Source organism: Notechis scutatus, chromosome Z, assembly GCF_049901735.1.
Source record: "Notechis scutatus isolate UNSWTSFEM ecotype Mainland chromosome Z, rNotScu1.2, whole genome shotgun sequence".
In the NCBI taxonomy this organism is placed as follows: domain Eukaryota; kingdom Metazoa; phylum Chordata; class Lepidosauria; order Squamata; family Elapidae; genus Notechis; species Notechis scutatus.
Window position 1 is genome coordinate 7,756,357 of NC_142025.1, and position 20,580 is coordinate 7,776,936.

At 41.7% G+C, this 20,580-nt stretch overlaps 1 protein-coding gene across 7 annotated transcripts in view; it reads left to right on the forward strand.

Annotated features, from left to right (window-relative positions):
• The first annotated feature begins 2,863 nt into the window (after window positions 1-2,863).
• ACTR3B (actin related protein 3B) overlaps window positions 2,864-20,580 on the forward strand; it is a 35,463-nt gene continuing 17,746 nt past the window's right edge. For 2 of the 7 annotated variants that reach the window (XM_087946594.1, XM_087946593.1), the window contains exons 1-7: window positions 2,864-3,027; window positions 4,784-4,881; window positions 12,193-12,248; window positions 12,737-12,861; window positions 17,621-17,731; window positions 18,281-18,376; window positions 19,617-19,724. In XM_087946594.1, the coding sequence (XP_087802720.1) occupies window positions 4,829-4,881; window positions 12,193-12,248; window positions 12,737-12,861; window positions 17,621-17,731; window positions 18,281-18,376; window positions 19,617-19,724 (549 nt within the window). In that variant the 5' untranslated portion in view covers window positions 2,864-3,027; window positions 4,784-4,828. Of the gene's footprint in view, window positions 3,028-4,783; window positions 4,882-12,192; window positions 12,249-12,736; window positions 12,862-17,561; window positions 17,732-18,280; window positions 18,377-19,616; window positions 19,725-20,580 lie in introns of all 7 variants that reach the window. The other 5 variants (XM_026678966.2, XM_087946596.1, XM_026678965.2 and 2 more) reach the window with 3 other exon arrangements.

The window sequence follows — 20,580 nt, forward strand, 5'->3', positions numbered from 1 at the left end:
ACCATGGCCACACCCACCCAGCAACCAGGCAGAGAACCCATTGCTAAAATTTTTGAAGCCCACCTCTGGTTGTAACTGATTGGTCACTAAATGAAAATTTGTAAGTCAAGGACTACCTGTACCTAGCTTCCTTTAAAGGATAGGTCTGAAAAGATAAATTGACTGTGTAATCAGTTACTCTAGTTCCGCTTGCCTTCTTACAGCAAGTCATATTTAGCTGCTATATTAATTATGGCAAATGCTATTTTTAAAGATCATCTATGTTTATTCAATTTGTGGCCGTTTGGCCATTAGGCAGATTTCTCAGTAATTAGCATGACAGTGAAGAAGTAGGTACACAGGTAGTCCCTGACTTACAACCACAATTGATACCAGAATTTCCATTGTAAATTGTTGCAGTTAGAAATTGCATTCAGACCTTTTTATGAGTGTTATTGCAATGGCTGCTAAGAGAGTGATCACTATCATTAAGCAGATGACCGCAGGACACTGCGACCAGTTGTAAATGCAAGCCTGTTGGCAATTGACCACTGGCTTACATTTACAACTAGTTGCAGTGTCCTGAGGTCATTCGCTTAATGAATGTGATAATTGTCTTAACAGCCATTGCAATAAAAGTCAAATTGCAATTACATAATCCTATAGGGGGTGGTGGCAATAGTCTTAAGTGCAAGCACCAGTCGTAAGTGTGAGGACTGGACTTTTTTCAGCCCTATTGTAACCTCAAATGATCATAAAACAAATGGTCGTAAACCAAGGGCTATCAATTTTTAACCTGGGCTTATAGAAAAATATGACTGCGGCTTTCTATCTGTTCAATGAAGGAGAAATCGGCTTCAGCAGAATTTCAAGAAAAGTTCAATATTCTGGAAATGGTGGAGCAGAGCTAAGTAAAATCTTTCAGCTGTTAGTGACTTTATGGGTGTGTCCGTGCAGTTTTCTCAGAGGCAACAGGGAAATACGCAATTTCCCATTTCCTTTTTTTGAGCTGTCTTTTCAATTTTACTGTCTATTCCAGAACTATAGAATTTACAGATGCTGCCTGCTTACTGTAATTTTTGTGTGTGTAAACTTCCCTCAGTGGCCCACACATTCCTTTGTCATCCTCTCTCCGTTTAACATTTATCAAATGGAGACATAAACCGAGATATTATTCTTTACTTAACCATTTTCAGATGGATCGGTTGCGAAGTTTTGACATATAGACACAAAGATCTATCACACATACGGCTCTTCTCAAATTCAGATCTTAGCCCCAATATTATGAAAATAAGAATTTGGTGGATCCAAAATGACCACAAATGATCGCATGATTGAAGTCATGAAGCGTGTGATGGGATCTTGACTTTATTCATCCCTCGGAAGAGGTCACTGCCTCCTCCACAATAATCTGGCCATTTGTCATCTCCAAGCTGTAATTTCAATATGTACATCCAGCTGTTTTCCAATTTCAATATGTACAGCCCCATCCAGCTGTTTTCCGTATCTTAAAAAACTCAGCCTTCAAAGTATGAAGCAGATCAAAGCAAGGTTGGGGTAGTGCATTAGCTGGTCTTTGTTTTACCAGTAAGGGCTGTTTCAAAAGAAAAACTGGGTTTCGTTTCAGTATTTCATCATATTTCTTCATCTATATTGTATTTTCTCCACAAATGTTCTTATATAACCACTCCTTGGGATTCCCCGTCTTTTGCAATATGGGAACACTAGATCCCATGAAATTCCATTTCTATTACATATTCATCTCCTCTGTGTGGGAAACTCCCACCTCTCAGCAAAGTAATTCATTTCCAACTTAAGAGGCCTCCAGATTTCTATGCTGATTTTCTACTCCCAAAGAGAACACCTGTGACAGTAAATTCCTGATGTGGTTGTGAAAGTATTTTGGAATCTGGAGATCAACTACAATATAGGTAGTCCTCAACTTACAACAGTTCATTTAATGATCATTCAAAGTTGCAACGGCACTGAAAAATGTGACTTACGACTATTTTTCAGTTATGACCTTTGCAATTTGAATCCCTGATCGTGTGATCAAAATTGAGTTGCTTGACAAAACTGGTTCATATTTATGACCATTGCTGTGTCCCAATGTCATGTGATCACCTTTTGCAACCTTCTGACAAGCGGTCAATGGGAAAACCAGATTCACTTAACAACTGTTACTAACTTACCAACTGCAGTGGTTCACTTAACAACTGTGGGAAGGTCATAAAATGGGGCAAAACTCATTTAACAGATGTCTCACTTAAGAACAGAAATTTTGGGCTCAATTGCGGTTGTAAGTCGAGGTCTATCTGTACTTAGCAGCTTGCATTGGGATTCCATTTTATTAAGTTTATATATTGTTTAGCAATGCTAAGCAATATATAAAAGCAATGCAACAATCATAAGCAATTAAAAGCTTCAAGTTAGTCGTATCTTTTGGTAACTTCAGAAATAAGACCCTGCTGTTTCCTTGGCCACAGTTTTTGGGGATGGTTTTCGCTTCCCAGGACTGAGAGAAAGTTACTCGCGTGCACACGGTGAATTCAGAGCCTCCTGGTTTCTGTCTGATGCCTTTCATTGCCCCCCTCTTCCAATAAAATAAAATGCACTAAGGATACACAATACATCCGCTAAGGTTAGGGCGTTGTAATAAACACAACAATCTTGAAATCAGCGTGAGTTGCGCTTTTTTGGCAAGCCGCAAGGACTTTGAGCAGACCATTTCCTGCTTTTCGAGGCGCCCGGGTGCTTTTTTATCCCCCCACACTCCGGTCTGTCACCCTGGGAAACGGGGTGGGTAGCTCTGCCCGCGGTGCCCACTCTCTCAAGATGGCCGCCAGGGCAGCCTTGGCACGCCGCGCACGTGGGCACCGGGGTTGGGCGCAAGCGCGCGGCGCTGCCCGGCCGCTCGTAGCTGCGGCGGCGGCGGCGGGGGGGATCCCCGGGAATCGGACTCGGGACGGCCTTTCCGTCCTTGCCAGATTCCCCAGCGACGAGCATGGCGAGCCGCTTGCCGCCCTGCGTCGTAGACACCGGCACCGGGTGAGTGAGCCCTGCGGAATCCGAGGGCAAAGCCGCCTAAGGTCTCCTTCGCGGGGTCGCCTCCTTCTCCTCCTCACGCAGCGCTAGCGGCTTGGCTGGGCTGGGCAAGGCAGCGGTAGGGTCGGGCGAGTCCCTGCTGTCTGCTCGTATCTCCTCCCATCTCAGCGCCGGGGCAGGCGGCGGGTTCGGCCCTTTCCTTACACCACCTCCGCCCCCTTTTCCTCCGCCGGCACTAGCGCCTTGGCTCTGTTCTCCTGGTAGATGGAAAGTCTCTCTCCACCTGCGCCGGGCTTTCTCCTTGATCTCAAGGCAGGGACGTCCTTCTTGCCTTCCTCCAGCCCTTCTCTGCACCAAAACTCTGCCCCTCCTCGTCGCATCCTATGGCTGTGCTAAGAGGGGCGGAGGCGGTGTGGGCGTTGTGCCAAATGGACCCCCGCAATCCTGAACTAGTTGGGCTCCGTCCTTCTTCTCTGCCCTCGCGTTCCTGTCTTTTCCTGCCTCCCCGAAGGACAACTTTTTACCCCCTCCCTAATGCCAGATCCACACCCTCTCCTCCCCAGCAGTCTCATTCGCGCGCGCGCGTGTGTGTGTGTTTACTTTAGGAATAATTAGCTGGAGACCCCCAGAGATTAGGATTGCACCCCTCTGGAGTCACTTCTCCCTGCCTTCCAGCCTGAGACCCAATAATTGCCTCTTCTTTACCTCTTCGCAAGGACCCCAAGAGGGGTCCTTCTTCTTCTAAAAAAAAGCAAACACATTTCAAACTATCAGGAGTCAGCCCACCGATCCTGGATTATAGAAATTATAGGGGGGAAAAACAACAGCCATGCGCCTTAACTTCTTGCTCTGTTTCTCTCAACCTTTTGCCTGTTTTGTTATTGTCTCTAAAAATACACGGAGTTTTCTCTCTCGTTTCTCAGCTTTCTGCCACACTTTCTTGCAAGCCCTCACAAAAAGAAAAACATGTCACCTTTCGTTTTATAGGTCCATTTTCCAGGGCCGTCTTAACAGCATTATGGGCCTTGGGCAAAGCAGTGTTCTGTGGCCCCTATGACAACCACTCACAGGAATAAAAATGTAAATGGTCAATAAAATTAAACATATATTTGTATGTCAGTATTAATACAAAAAATGCAGCAAAATGTCATAAATATGTTGCTGTATTTGATGCAAGGTGCACTGAAGGGTTAATATACACAGATTGGTATGGGGCTTCTATGCTCTTAAGGGGCAAGTACACATCAGGTCCCTGCGTTAAGACAGCCCTGCCATTTTTCACTCAGTGTAGATTACTCAGTTAACCTAAGGATTTCATTCATTCTCTGGCCCATTCGTTTGGCTTTCTACTTTCCTTAGTTGCAGATCTTCCAGTGGGGTCCTTTTCCTTCTCTTGGCTTGGTGGGACCTCCAACAGAAGCTCCTGAGTGGTTTTTGTCTGGATATCTTTTTACCAATCTTCTACCTTTTAGCTTTCTCCCCTCAAGCAGCCATTCAGAGAACAAAACTTGAGAGCTAGGCTTGTTTGCTAAATATTTTACTTGTCCTGGCAACTGGCTCAGTTTACCATTCCATTTGGTAGTCCTTGATTTAGAACCATTATTGGGCCCAGCATTTCTATTGCTGAGTAAAAAGGTTTTTAAGTGAGTTTTGCCCCATTTTACGACCTTTCTTCTTAAGTTGTTAAGTAAATCACTACACTTATTTAGTAATACGGTTCTTAAGTGAATCTGGCTTCCCCACTGACTTTGCTTATCAGAACATCGTAAATGGTGACCTGGGACACTGCAACCGTCATAAATACATGCCAGTTTCCAAGCATGCAAATTTTGATCAGGTGACCATGGAAATGCTGCAGTAAGTGTGCAAAAAGGTCATAAATCGCTTTTCTCGATGTCATTGTAACTTCAAATGGTCAGTAAATGAATGGTTTTAAGTTGAGGATTACCTGCGTGTATGTTTGTATGTATGTATTTATACACTGCCTTTATTATTTTTACACATAATTCAAGGTTGCGAATATATCCAACACATTTTCCTCCTCCTGTTTTCCTCACAACAACAACCCTGTGAGGTGGGCTGGACTGGGAGAGAGCGTGACTGCCCAAAGTCACCCAATTGGTTTTCATGCCTAAGGCAGGACTTGAACTCAGAGTCTCATGGTTTCTAGTCTGGGTGCTTTAATCTCTAGACCAAAGTGGCTGTGGTAGTTAAGGGAGTCGCGTCTGAGTTTAGGACCTTTTTGTCATGATTGTTAAGCAAATCATAATTGTGAGCGCAAGGGTGTCAAACTCCCATTTCATTGGGGGCCGCATCAGGGTTGTGTTTGACCTTGTGGGGCTGGGATGGCCATGGACAGCTTGACATCACTTGTGTCAGTGGGGTATGTGTGCCTGTGGTGGCCTGAGTACTTTGCCAGCAAAAACGGGCTCCCGAGTTCCGTTTTTGGCATGATGGCCTGCAGCAGCCCCCCTGAGCTCCGTTTTCACTGGCAGAGGGCTGCAGGGGATGGTCACGGCTGAAAACGGAGCCTGGGAGGGCCGTGTGCGGCTGTCCTAAGCTTTGTTTTCATTGGCAGAGGCATCGTGGGTTGGTCCTTTGCTGTTTCCAAGATCCTGGCCTTGAATTTGACACCCCTGGTGTAGCGAATCTGGCTTCCCCTATTGACTTTCTAGTTAGAAGCTGGCTGGGAAGGTTGCAAATGGCCAATCACTTGTGATCTGGGTTCTGCACATAGGCCGGTTGCCAAACTCCCAAATTTTGATCACATAACCCATAGGAATATTTCTATGGTCATTAGTGTGGGGACTAGTGGTACATCACTTTACTTGACTTCAAACAGCACTCCTTACTAGCACTGATGATGTTACCTAGTTAGGGTCTGTAAGGAAACAAGCCAGCTCACAGAGCACCAATAATAGCAATAACAGTGAAGCCATAAAAACCAAATCAAAATTCATAAACATAAGGATGGCTGCGCATCTTGGTTTTAGAAGTGCAAATAGTCCTTGACTTACAACCGTTCCTTTAGTGACCATTCAGAGTCACTGTGCTGAAACAAATTTCTTATGACCAATTCTCACACTTATGACCGTTGCAGCAGTCCCACAGTCACGTGATCAAAATTTGTGCGCTTCACAACGTGCATGAAGTTATAATGGTTGCAGAATCCCAGGATCCTGGGATGGTCCCTTGCAACCCTCCTCCGGAACTTCTGAAAAGCAATGTCAATGGAAGAAGACATGTTCGCTTAATGACTGCATGATTCACTTAACAACTGCAGTGATTTGCTCAAAATTGTGGCAAAACTTCATAAAATGGGCCACAACTCATTTAACAACTGCTTTGCTTAGTAATGGAAATTTTCGGCTCACATGTGGTTGAAAATGGAGGACTATCTACAAGTCTGTCAGATGTATAACCTTGTGTATGAACAATCTTTTCTTTGTTAATATGGAAGTGAAATAGAAAATATTTGTTTCCCACTCTAATAATCAGTTATCCAAATTACAGTGGTTGCATCACTCTGTGTCCCCGATGTGTTATAGGGATGTTAGATGCTAATAAATCTGAGTCTTTGTGTTATGCAGTCAAAGATTGTTTGGGTAACTGGTAGCTCCTTTGTTCATTAAGTGCTTGTTCTCCTTCTAAACTCCATAGCATGATTGGGATAATTTTATTTTGGATTTTTGTCATTTCAGATTTATGTATTTTTATAAATAACTCAAGGCATTGACCTACTTAATATTCCTTCTATTTTTCACCCCCACAACAGCAACTCTGTAAGGTGGGCTGGCTGAAAGTCATCCAGTTTTCATGCCTAAAGTGGGAACTAGAACTCACAGTCCCCTGGAGCTCAGAGTCACCCAGCCAGCTTTCATGCCTACGGTAGTACTAGAACGTGCAGTTTCCTGATGATTGGCTCTAAGTCATGCAGCTGGCTTTCATATCTAAGGTGGGAGTAAAACTCACAGCCACCTGGTGATTGGCCCAAAGTCACCCAGGAGAACTAGAATTCTTAGTCTCCTGGTTTTGATGGTTTAACCCCTAGACCAAACTGTCTCTCTTCTTATTGCATTTTAGGTAAATCCATTACTAGCTAAATAACACGACACAATCGGCCTCTTTCAATTCTCCTGTTAGTTTCTATCAATCCTCTCTCTCCTGCAATTCTAGAGATCAGCTTACACATTGACCCTAAAGTCAGGAGGCACACTGATCTATTTAAAACTTCCTAGATGGCATGCCTCTGATGTTATTCTGTCTGACTGAGGTGGCCTTGCATATATTAATTAAGGACTAATCTAGTAATCCCATATTTAATTACAGTTAGATGAGCAATCTGATCAGCTTCCAAACTTTTTCATTTTCGGTGTAGAATTTGCAATTGAATCAATACTGCTAAATATACATCTGTATTTCAGAAGAAGGACTCTGTGAACTTGGTAGGACTTCTGAGAAACTGCTGAGGATTGTCCTGTAAATCGATACAACCTCTCAGAATACATTTGGAGTCCAAGATCAAAGCCCTGTATACCATATCAGATAATGACATTAATTCTAGAGAGGTAGTGACACATTAGATTGATTTCATTTCACCTGCCAAAACACTCTGAAAATTGCATGCAAAGCAGGCATAACCCAAATGTGTAGAGTAGAACCTGAGGATGGAAATGTAAAGATTTGCAGCAGACTTGAAAATTCCATTTTTAGGCATTCTCTTCTATTTTTGGGTTGCTTCCATTGGTTAAGATTAATGATGCGGCTGTGAATCTGCATTTGTAAACTGTAAATGTTTGGATGATAACAGGTTGGTGGGGGGTTGAATAATAGAATGATTTAAGACCTACCGTTTTGATGGGGAGATATTGAGGTAATATTTTTACTTATTTTATTTCTTAATTCAATTTTAATCTCATCTTTATTAGTTCATAAATAATTCTAGGCCAGAGGTCTCCAACTTGGCAACTTTAAGACTTGTGGACTTCAACTCCCAGAATTCTCCAGTCAGCTGGCTGGAGAATTCTGGGAGTTGAAGTCCACAAGTCTTAAAGTTGCCAAATTTGGGGATCCCTGCTGTAGGCAGTGAATTTACTTAATACTCTTTCCTCTTTCCATTTTCCCCACAACAACAACCCTGTGAAGTGGTTTGGGCTCAGGGAGAGGGACTAACGCAAAGTTACCCAGTTGGTTTTCATATCCAAGGTGGGACTTGAACTCAGAGTCTCCTAGTAATTGGCTCAAAGTCACCCAATTGGCTTTCATGCCTAAGGTAGGACTAGAACTCACAGTCTTCTGGTGATTGGCCCAAAGTCACCCAGTCAGCTCTCATTCCTAAAGAGGGACCAGAACTCACAGTGTCTTGATTTCTAGGCTAGGATTTTCACACTAATAAAACTGGCAATTTTCTTAAAAGTAAAGTCTCCTCTTTCAGTTAAGTTTTAACATTGATCACCTTATGGTTGCAACCATTCATGCAGATTTCTTAACAAAAATATGAAAATATTTTTGCTGTTGCTTGTTTTTTTAATTCACAGTCTAGTCAACAGAAGAGATACCCTAGAGATTTCTAATTCTGTTTGCTTTCCTCACCCAGACACCTGCTATCTCTTATGATGCCTATTGAAGAAGAAGTATTTGCATGAAAGCTTAGGAATTGATGGCTGGCTTTTGCCAGCCTGAATTAATAATACCTCCTGGGGAAGACTGAATCCTATACAGTATACACTGTTCAGTTGCAAGGGAAAATTCTCTGTTAGGACTCGGACTGAAAAAGCAGAGTATTAATAAATTGAAGCATAAATAAATAGTGTTGATTATTTTTGAGAAAAGAACTACAGTTCAGCGATTGAGAACATGGTTTGCATAGAAAGTTATAAGATAATTCTTGATCATGTGCATAGTCAGAAAGGCCTCTCTGTAGATTGAAAACAATATCCACGGTTGGGTTTTTTTTAGTCTGCTAAAGTATGCTTATTTACATAGAAAAAATAATTGTTATAAAGGAAATTTTAAGGGTTGCAAAAATTCTAGTAAATGCCTTTTAAGTATCCTTTCCCACCTGATCTATTTACTACATGAAGAACAAGCAAAAGGAATGATCCTTAAAATTGTGCTTTGCCCTTTCTAGGACTAAAAATTATAAGGAAAGACAGAATTGCAGAATAAGAAGAGTTGGAGAAGACCATTGAGGTCTTCTGGTCCAATCCCCTGCTAAAGCAGGAAATCTTTTATCATTTTGGGCAAATGGCTGTACCCTCTCTGTTTTAAAACCTCCAGTGATGGAGCACCCACAAACTTCTGGAGGCAAGCTATTCCACTAATTAAATCTTGCCAGTCAATATAAATAGATGTCATAGAACTATGTGGATAGTATGAAATTGTCAAACTGAGGCTTGGAAAATTTTATTTTGAATTATTTTTCCATTTAAAACTTTGCATGTAATTCCTATGTACTTATTCAGGATATACACTTAGTCTAAAAAAAAATGCTAAGCTACACATGCATTGTTTTAGGTTGGTTGTTGGGAATTGGAGTATGTGAGGCAAAAGACGTCTAACAGATCTAGACATAATGATCTTCCCACATCTCTTCTCCTGAACTTGCTTTGCATTCTAGGCTTATAGAATGATAATCAAGATAGGTAGATTAGTCCAGTCAAATACCATAAATGGTACAGTCATACAATTATGTGAGCTCAAAATTTGCTGGTTCAATCTTGGTGAAATTATGGAATCAGCTCTATGTCAGCGTTCCAACCAACCATCTCCAACCCAATAAACTCCGAGACAAGCATTTCCTCAAAGTTCCATTTTATTAGAGTTGTCATATTGGCCCATCTGGGAAAACCCGAATCTGAGAGTTCTGGGTTTTCCCCTCCCAAAACAAATTCAAAGTTCCATCCCCTGCACCCACCAGCCCATCACATGGCCCAATCAAAATGTCGTCCCAACTGGAGACATTCCTCCAGACACTCCTCTCCAAGTGCAGGGTAACATGTCCTTGGACTTTGTGAGAAAGGAAGGTTGTTGAGTCTAATCTTCCACCTCTCTATGAAATCCCCCCCATCCAAATTCCCAGGCACTAAATGTGGCAGCCTGGTTGAACTTAAACCCTAAACTGGGCATGGATGGAAATATGGAGGGCTGTTCCATATGATCTTCCCAAGGACGATCATATAAGAATAATATATAAGAATAATAAATTCAGTCCAATAAGAAGAGTGAAATAATCAAAGACTAAGCAGAATTGGGGAATAAAAGCAAACCAGGCGCCCCAAGAACACGATGGCTGGAGCCCATCAAAGCTGGCACCAGCCAGAGCATAGAACAACTCAAAGAAGCAGTGCAAGATTGAAAGATGTGGAGAGACCTGGCCCATAGAATCCCCAAGAGTCAGACCCGACGGAGTGGATAACATCATCACCATCATCAAGCAGAATTAAGTATCACCTTAATCTAATAATTACTCTTTTTGGGTTTTCTTGAAGGCCTGTCATTTTGGGGCTCACTGACCCATGAGAAAGCTCTGCAAACATAAGCAATGGAAAAAACTGGACATGCAATTGCAGTCTTTAGCGCTGGGCTTAGAGGACAGTGTGATCAATAAATGTGTTGAAAGCTGAATGCTCAGCATTAAAGCAAGGCCTAGAAACGTTGATAATCAGTAAAACACACAGAATGCAGCATATGTGTTTCCTTTTTTGAACTCATGCTTGCCTTCAAGCAGTAGTTGAAGTAGTTTAGTTTCCTGGTTATTCTTAGGTTCCATTGCAATATTCTAGCATGTTTTGAGGTACCATCTTATTATTAAATTTTTATCTGATCTTTATTACATTATCAATAACTTAAGGTGGCAAACATATCCACCACACCTTCTCCTATGTTCTCCGCAATGATCAGCCTGTGAGGTGAGGTGGGCTGGGCACGGAGAGAGGGACTGTGCAAATTCACCCAATTGGCATTAATGCTTAAGGCAGAGGACTAGAATTCACAAACCCCTGGTGATTGGCCCAAAGTCTCCCAGTCGGCTTTCATGTCCAAGATAGGACTAGAACTTAAATCCCCTGATTTCTAGGCCAGCACCTTAACCACCACATCAATAATCATTCTCTCGTAGAACTACTGATGATGGTCAGGAGACTTCAATAATTTCTATGGAAGGAGTCTTAGAATAAAGGAGTCTTCAAATTTCTATGGGGTGCAAGGCAAGAGGTTGGAGACCTGTGAACTGAACTGAAATCCATCCTTCTCAGAAGATGTTGATCAATATTCTGGTGCCATCCTTCCAGACACTTTGGAATGATAACTTTCAATATATCATGACCAAAATACCTTACAAATACACTTCAAAGCAGGCTTGGCAGACTTTAAGACTTGTGGACTTCAACTTCCATGCGGGCTGGGGAATTATGGGAGTTGAAATCCACAAGTCTTAAAAGTTGCCCAGCTTGGACACCCCTGCTTTCAAGGGTTCAGCAGTGGTGATGGTGAAATAATACAGTATTTCTTTATGGCCATCCTTGTTGCAGACCAATTTTGAAAATGGATTCTTGTATACATTTGCATTTGTTTTAAGTCTTCTACTGTTTATGTTGCCTTTCTCCAGGGCAGGTGTAGAAACCCAGCAATTTGGATGAAGAGGAATATTTGTGCTTTAAGAAACATTATGTATTTACCTGCATTAAATCCTTGATCATAACAAGCCTTTATTTGATTCAGAAAAAACTGGGCCAACACGAAGCATTTATTTACAAGCCAATTTATGTATTTTACTTTATTTGATTTGTCAAACATTTACAATATAATAGAAATAAGAATAAACATAAGTATAAATACATGAAATAGGTACAAATAATTGGGGACAATAGGACAGGGACGGTAGGCACGATTGTGTGCTTTTGCGTGCCCCTTTACAGACTTCTTAGGAATGGGGTGAGGTCAATAGAGGTTAGTTTGAGGGTAAAGGAGTGGGGGTTTGAACATATGAGAACAGAATCAGGTAGTGAGTTCCAGACATTGATCACTTTGTTGCTGAAATCGTATTTCCTGCAATCAAGTTTGGAGTGATTTACATTAAGTTTATATCTGTTGTGTGCTCTTGTTTTTGGATAAACCTGGCTTGACTAAACCACACTGAGTCTCTGATTATCCACTTTCTTCTTCTAGGTACACAAAGCTGGGTTACGCTGGAAATACCGAACCACAATTTATTATCCCATCATGTAAGTAGAGGGTGTTTTCAGAATATGTGCTCATCAGTGGAGAGAGACAAGCATTTGGCTTCTCTACTGTCTAGGGAGTTTTCTTTGGGGGTTTAGGGTGGCATGTGTGGGCCCCTTTTTCTGTGAAGTAGTATTTACTACATCAGTGTCCTAGGCTAGTATGGAGCTGGAGAGACAAAGATCTCCTTGCCAAGACTGGCCCTCATTAAACCACTTTCCGGTTGCTATGGCAAATCCTCTTTCCTTCCTATCTCTATTATGTGCGCTGCCACAGATCTGCCTTGATGAACAAGTGACTTCCTTCTTTACCTGACGCCATGAATACAGCTTGAAAGACTTTTCACTTGGGGTACCCTTTGGGCAGCTGGTATTCTGAATTGAAGATGCCATCTGGCTGTGGGACTGAGCACCTCTCTAACGGCAAATATTTAACCGCTCCCAAAGCGAGCGTACCAACGGTTTGTTTGTTTTGCAACTCTTTCATTTAGGCATTGCAATAAGAGAATCGGCCAAAGTGGGTGACCAGGCACAGAGAAGACTGGCCCAAGGCGTGGATGACCTAGATTTTTTCATTGGAGATGAAGCTCTTGTTAAACCCACCTATGCTACAAAGGTAAAGTTGGAGCGAAGAATGGGAGTGTCGGGCACAGAGAATCGGGACCATGCACTAAGTTTCACTTCAGAAGATTTATTGCTCAAAACTATACACAATAATCTCGTCAGTTTAGTACTAAATTGGCACCAGTTAAGAGTCAACAGAATTCAAGAGGGGTTGAACTTAGTTTGTAGAAACGTAATGACTCTAAGCTAATGACGTGCTTAACTCCACCCACCCACCCAGCTCTGCCTGCTCTTCTTGTATATTGAGCTTTCAAACTTAGACTGTGGAAGCGTAATGACTCTAAGCTAATGATGTGCTTAGCTCCACACATACCCTCCCCTCCCCCCAGCTCTGCCTGCTCTTCTCATATATTGAGCTTTCAAAGGATTGGACCTGCAGGGAGTTTTTTGCATTTCAGACATCCGCAGAAAGGATTCAAATAAATAAAGATGGCGGATGTGCCCATGTGATATGAAGCCCTGCTCCTTTTTGCAGGAAGGCCTCGACTTATGTCCAGTCACTTAGTGACCATTTGACAGGCCTGAAAAAGGCTATTTACAACCTGGATTTTGAAGTGCCAATGTATTCCGCTTCCCAGGATCATGTAATTGTATTTTCGGCTGCTCAGTTGCCTGCCTGCACTTATGGCTGTTTGCAGAATTACATGGTCACATGACTGTAATTTATGATAGTTTTGCTGGAAACTGGTATTTATTTCTGGTTTCCAGTAAAAAACAATCAGCAAACAATGGGTAAAAAACAATCAGCAAACAATGGGTTCACTTAATGACTGTGGTATTTACTTTACAACTCTGTTGCTCTCTTAATGACCACTGTAAAAAGATTATAAAATAGGGTGTGGTTACATGATGACCTGCTTAACAACTATCAAACTTATGGCTGAAATCGTAGGCTTAATTACAGCTGTAAGGTAATTGTAAGAACTACCTGTACCTGCGTGCAAGAGCTCCAAATTATATTGAAGTCAGTGGTGGGATTCAAATTTTTTACTACTGGTTCTGAGAGTGTGGCTTAGTGGGTGTGGTGTGGCTTGGTGGGCGTGGCTTGGTGGGCGTGGCAAAGGAAGTATACTGTAAAATGCCCATTCCCTCCCCACCCCACTAACCTGCTTTCCAGCTCCGTTCTCCTATGCAGGGCAACAAAAGAAGATCCAGCCAATCAGCTGGGACTCAGGAGGCGGAGAATAGATGGGGCGGGGCCAAAATTTCCACTACCGATTCTCTAGAACTGGTCAGAACCTGCTGAATACCACCTCGGATTGAAGTGCCCGCTATCTTGATTATTTTGGCCCTCCTCTGCAGACATTCCTTTTACCCCTAAAGTCTTTGGCACATTCTGGGTCCTTAATCTTTCTGAGCCTTTGAGACTACTAAAAGCTACGTACTGCTTCCCAGAAAAGTATATTTCAAGGCTTGTCATAAATATATAGATGTAGATTACATTACAGAGGAAAGCATTGATGCTCAAATACAATTACCCAAATATTAAAGAATAATCCAGATAATTTTAGAGAGTGATATTGATGTTAACAAACCTTTCTGGAGTCCATAGGCTGTCAGTTGACTTTGTTATGTAGTTTCATTATTGGACAGAAAGTTAGAGGGTGGTGAAAAGAAAGTTATTTATTTTCCATTTGAATTCATGGACCGCTAAAATCTCAGGTGAAAACCCCTTGCTTTAAACCTAACTAAACAACTCCTAGAATTCCCACTCAGCCTAGTCATTAGGGAGTTGTAGTCCCAACCAATTTCAAAGGCTATTTGAAGCTCAGTTCAAATTAAAGATTACAAATTATTGCATCTATTTGATCCCAATTCCCTGAACCTTAGTTTTCCTTGATTGTCCTCTTCCAAAGGCTAATGTAGGCCCTTCTACTTTGCTACTGCATTTTTGTATCTATGCTGATTCTCAGTCATCCAGGTCATGATTGTCTCAAAGGTGCTTTGTTGCTTTTTCAAAAAGCAACTGGATTGTTTTTTTCCTTGAGGAAGCCATTTTGCTTCTCATCCAAGAAGCTTCTTCAGAACTGAACAAGCTTCTTGGGTGAGAAGGATACAAAATGAGTACATAAAATTATCTGCTATGATGTCCTATCTGTCAATGACAACTTCAGCTTCAACCACAACAATACACAAGTATACAATAGATACAAACTTAAGGTAAACCACTCCAAACTCAATTGTGGAAAATATGACTTCAGCAACAGAGTTGTCGATGCTTGGAATACTCTACTTGAGTATACTCTACTCTGTGGTCTCTTCCCCAAAACTTTAACCTTAGACTGTCTACTATTGACCTCACCCCATTCCTAAGAGGTTTGTAGGGGGTGTGCATAAAAGCACCAACATGCCTACCGCCCCTTTCCTAATGTCCCCTTTTATCTGTACCCATTTCATGTACTTATAATCATGTTCCTAATTATATCTGTTATCGAAAATATGCTTGACAAAATAAATAAGCAAAACGTTTTCCTCAAGGGAAAAAAAACAAATTCCAGTTGCCTTTTGAAAAAGCACCTTTGAGATTAGTGCATTTCCTACCTCTTGCTTTCTTTAAAGCTTACATTACATGTATTCAATAAAGATGCATTTATTGGAAGAAAGATCCAGTAGAAGTTATCTTTGAGGAAACCAAAGGCCATTTGTAAGAGTAAAAACAGATTTGACAGAGAGTTGAGTTAGAAATTTACAAATTTGTATACAAGACAACAGTGCTGAAAAAATTGACTAATGATATTTTTTTGATGCTTATGACCGTTGCAGGATCCTCATGGTCATGTGATCAAAATTCAAGCGCTTAGCAACTGGCATTTATTTATGATAGTTGCCCTGTTCCAGGGTCACATGACCACCATTTATAACCTTTCTCAGATGGCTTCTGATAAGCAAAGCCAATAGGGAAAACAGGAGTCTCTTAATGATCACATGATTCATTAACAACTGTGGTGATTCATTCAACTTTTACAGCGAAAAGGCTGTAAAATGAGACAGAAACTCATTTATCAACTGCCTTGCTTAATAATGGAATTTTTGGCCTCAATTGTGGTCATAAGTCGAGGACTAGCTATATTGTTTGTTACAAATTCATTGGAAGGAAGAAGCTGGTAAGATAAGGGAGTGATGCACAGAAACTGACCTTCGGTTCCTTGAGCTGTGCTATGGAAGAAATTCTTCCTAAGGTAGGGTCTAGATTAAAAGAGCAAAAAATATTACGCCTTGCTCCATCATGTTCTTTCCTCATTCAGTTCCAAGGCAGAGACTGGAAGAAAGATGATTTCCAAAGAACTAAGGAGAACACATGGACTTACTTCTGATAGTTCTTAATTGTTGCTTGCCTGTAAACAGAATCTTGCCAGACTAAAGCAATCATCTGCCATCACTATAAATATATTCTGGGAATTATCCACAGCCTGGAGTTCAGTTGTGATGGGGACTCAAGGTTGAATCAGCCTTCCATCCTTATGAGATTGGTAATTGTTGGGAGCAATATGCAAATAATGCTTCTACATTGTAGACCACTCAGAGAATGTTATAAAGTGCCATGGGGTGGTTATTGTTGTTAGTTGTGAAGTAGTGTCCGATCCATCGCGATCCCATGGACAATGTTCCTCCAGGCCTTCCTGTCCTCTACCATCCCCCGGAGTCCATTTAAGCTCACGCCTACTGCTTCAGTGACTCCATCCAGCCACCTCATTCTCTGCCGTCCCCTTCTTCTTCTTTTGCCCTCAATCGTTCCCAGCATTGGGCTCTTCTCCAGGGAGTCCTTCCTTCTCATTAGGTGGCCAACTTCAGGATCCGGCCTTCTAAAGAGCAGTCAGGGTTGATCTCCTCTAGGACTGACCGGTTTGATCGCCTTGCAGTCCAAGGGACTCGCAGGAGTCTTCTCCAGCACCATAATTGTATATAAAGTCTAAATGCTATGTTAGGTCTGACCATGTTCTCTTCCTGCCGACCAGATATTTCAAGCTGCCCTATCTCTTTGCTCTCTGGGAAAGACCCCCTTCCTCCTGAGACTCCAGATCACATTCCAGCATAGCTGGTCCTTCCTAATGGTCTAAAGGACTGGACCTGTCATCTTAAAGCCTACTCAGCTTTAATTGGAATGTTTATGTCCAAGTGAAGCTAGTATTATTTTTTTTAAAGCTCCATTGAGCTCCTGATGTGGGGTGAACCAGATGTTAAAGTTATAGCTAGTTTGCCAAACTGGTATTTCAACCGACCCCTGCCCCTCCCCTCCCAGGAGTCTCCACGCGGCCCATTTTCGATGGAGGGTCCGCACAGAGACTCTGGGAGGGGGACAACCGGGCCTTCTGGAAGTCCAGAAACGGGCCTGTTTCTGGATTCCGGTGGGCCTTCAGAAGCGGGGGAGGCTGTTTTCGCCCTCCCAGAGGCCCCCGGGGGAGGCCTCTGAACTCTCGGGAGGACGAAAACAGCCTCCCCCGGGTTCTGAAGGCCCACCAGAAGCCAGAAACAGGAAGTTCCATTAGGCCCTGCCCACCTAGCAACCGGGCAGCGAACCAAGTTGCTGGGATTTTTTTGAATCCCACCCCTGGAATGAACCTCTGGTTTTCAGGGCCATAGTATATCGTATATCTCTTGTATCGAAGTCAGAGACAGAAGTGTTACCAAATTACCAAGTTGTGCAAGGTGTTGATTGAATGGAGTGATAGAACAGACCTTTGTTTCTTCAAGGTAAAGATGACACTTTCATTCATGGAATGATGCTGTGGTTCCTTTCTCCTTCACTTCAGTGGCCTATCCGGCATGGCATGGTGGAAGATTGGGATCTGATGGAAAGGTTCATGGAACACATTATTTTTAAGTACCTTCGAGCTGAACCAGAAGATCACTATTTTTTAATGGTAAGACCAACAGGCAAATGGTACCATGTTTAAGTATTATTGGTATCACATTTTTAACATTAGTAATATAATATAAGTACACACAAAACACAAGCTTAAAAGAAAAAAAGTGACCTGGGAAAGTCCACATCACAAACGGCTGGAACTTGGAGCAGGATTTATTTGACAAATAGATGCAAAATTCTGATTTTATCCATGGGATGCACATACAGTGTCCCCTGTTAAAAACATAATCCTAAGGATCTCTATAAATAACATGTTTATTAGAGTCCTGAGAGCCAAAATGAGAGAAAAAAATAGGGCAGAGTATTATGTTAAGTCCTAAAGAAAACAAGGAGACAGTAAATATTCAACACCAGTTTAATTGTTACCAATATATTGAAAATAATTTAGCCATCAGTTCACTAGCCGTATTCTTGACTTGATAGCTGCTGTCAAAACTTTAGCTGTCAGTCGAGAGAATTTCAATAAACATAAAATGCTGTCTATCAACCTTGATAAAATGTGTGATTGGTATCCTTTTTATTTAACTCTGTCTTTTGAAAATAGACTGAACCACCACTGAACACACCTGAAAACCGAGAATATCTTGCAGAGATCATGTTTGAATCATTTAACATACCTGGACTTTATATTGCCGTGCAGGTAAAATCAAATCAGTACTTCCTGGAATGATGCTTTTGGCACTGGAAACAGAGGCTTCTCTAGGCATTTAGTTCTGTTTTTTTTTCCAGAGTATATTCTGGAAGAGAAGTTGATATGATTAAGTAGGATATCCAAAAGATGAAGGTGGCAGTTGCAACACCTGTTAATAAAGAACAGAATTTGGATCATGCAGCTGCCGTCCACATCTTGACTTTTTAAAAAACTCTCTCAGCAAATGCCTGTGTGATTGGTGTAGTGAAAGTGTTTTCATTTGGCTAATATAAAATGTTGAGCGTTGCTGCTAAAGATATGATTTTATGTAAATAGAAAGAGGAAGTGGTGTCATTCTTACAAAGTCCGAAGTTACAAACTTCTTTTAAAAAGGAAGGAAGGAAAGAGGGAGGGAAGGAAGGATGGAAGGAAGGAAGGCTTTTGCTGTGATCTCATCTCTAATTCATCTCTGTAATTAAGATTATTTTATTTAACTATTTTCCAATTTTTTCCATTTTGCATCATTTCATAATTTTAATTTTCCTTCCTTCCTTCCTTCCTTCCTTCCTTCCTTCCTTCCTTCCTTCCTTCCTTCCTTCCTTCCTTCCTTCCTTCCTTCCTTCCTTCCTTCCTTCCTTCCTTCCTTCCTTCCTTCCTTCCTTCCTTCCTTCCTTCCTTCTATAGCTCCACAAAAATTAGAAGAAACCTTTGTTTCCTTTTAACAGCACTAACATATTTGGGACCATTCCTTTGGAAAGGTATGGTTCTTCTTCTACCACAAACAGTGCCTTATTGGATCAAGACAGTTGCTTTCCTGTCCAGACACTGCTCCAGGAATCTAACATAATCTCATGATTATGTTGGTTTGTAGGCTAACTAGCATGGGGACCAGAGAGAACATCTGTACAAGTTGAAGGCATTATTCTAGGGCAGTGTTTCTCTACCTTAACAAGACCTGTGGATTTCAATTCCAAGTTCCCCGCCAGCATGCTAGTCTAGGAAATGTTAGTTGAGGACGACCATTCTGCCCTTTGGGTACAGAAGATGTAGAAAGTGCTTTTATTTTTATTAAAATGTATTTTAGGTTTTCTTTCCTTTGGTATTTTTTAAAAAGAGGGAACATGATATTTAGTCTTTTATTTTTTACTTTATATATAGAGTCTCACTTGGCCTGGAAATCTACCAACTATTTGGGAAATTGGTGAGAAATTTTAATTTACTATTTTATTTTTCAAATTAACTTTCACAGGCCGTGCTCGCCTTAGCTGCATCCTGGACTTCACGACAAGTTGGGAACCGTACCTTAACTGGCACAGTGGTTGACAGTGGTGATGGGGTGACTCATGTCATTCCAGTGGTAAGTACGATACACAGATAATCCTTGACTTATGATCATTCATGTAACAATGGCTCAAATAAAATGGCCTTGAAAAAATGATTGTACTGTACTCTCATTTATAACTGGGCACCACTTCAACAGGAACATGATTTCAGGGGTGGGATTCAAATTTTTAACAACTCGTTCTGTGGGTGTGGCTTAGGTGGTAGGTGTGGCTTGGTGGTCATGTGACTGGGTGGGCGTGGCTTGGTGGTCATGTTATTGGATGGGTGTGGCCAACTCAATATCACTCACATCGAGGCACACTTCTCCTTGCCTGGCCTCTCGTGACTGTGGGAATGCTGCAACAGTCGTAAGTGTGAAAAATGGTCATAAGTCACTTTTTTCAGTGCCATTGTAACTTTGAATGGTCACTCCACACAAGCAAAGTACCAGCAAAGGAGGAAAAAAAAACTACAGAGATGTTCCTGAGACAGGAAGTCTAGTCCTGCCAAGAATGTAATAAGGGTTAACGGAGAGGCAGTTTCTGTAAGCAACACCAGAATGTTTCCTTCCTGCCTTCCTTACAGGATTAGGCCAGTAATTTCTTCTAACAACTGGTTCTCCAAACTGTTTAGAATGTTAAAAACCGGTTCTAGCGAATAGGTGCGAACTGGTAGAATCCCACCCCTTCAGGATTGTTTATGGGAACTCAATTTGGGTACGTGGCAACCAGCTCTCATTTATGAATGATTACAGTGTCCTGTAGTCACACAATCACTTGTTGTAAGTGGAGGACTGTCCTGTCTGTTCTTCTGTTCAGTTTGCCCAGCCTGGAAGATTTTGCTTGTTCTTTAAAAACAGACAAAACTTTATTTTTCAACATCAGTCAGAT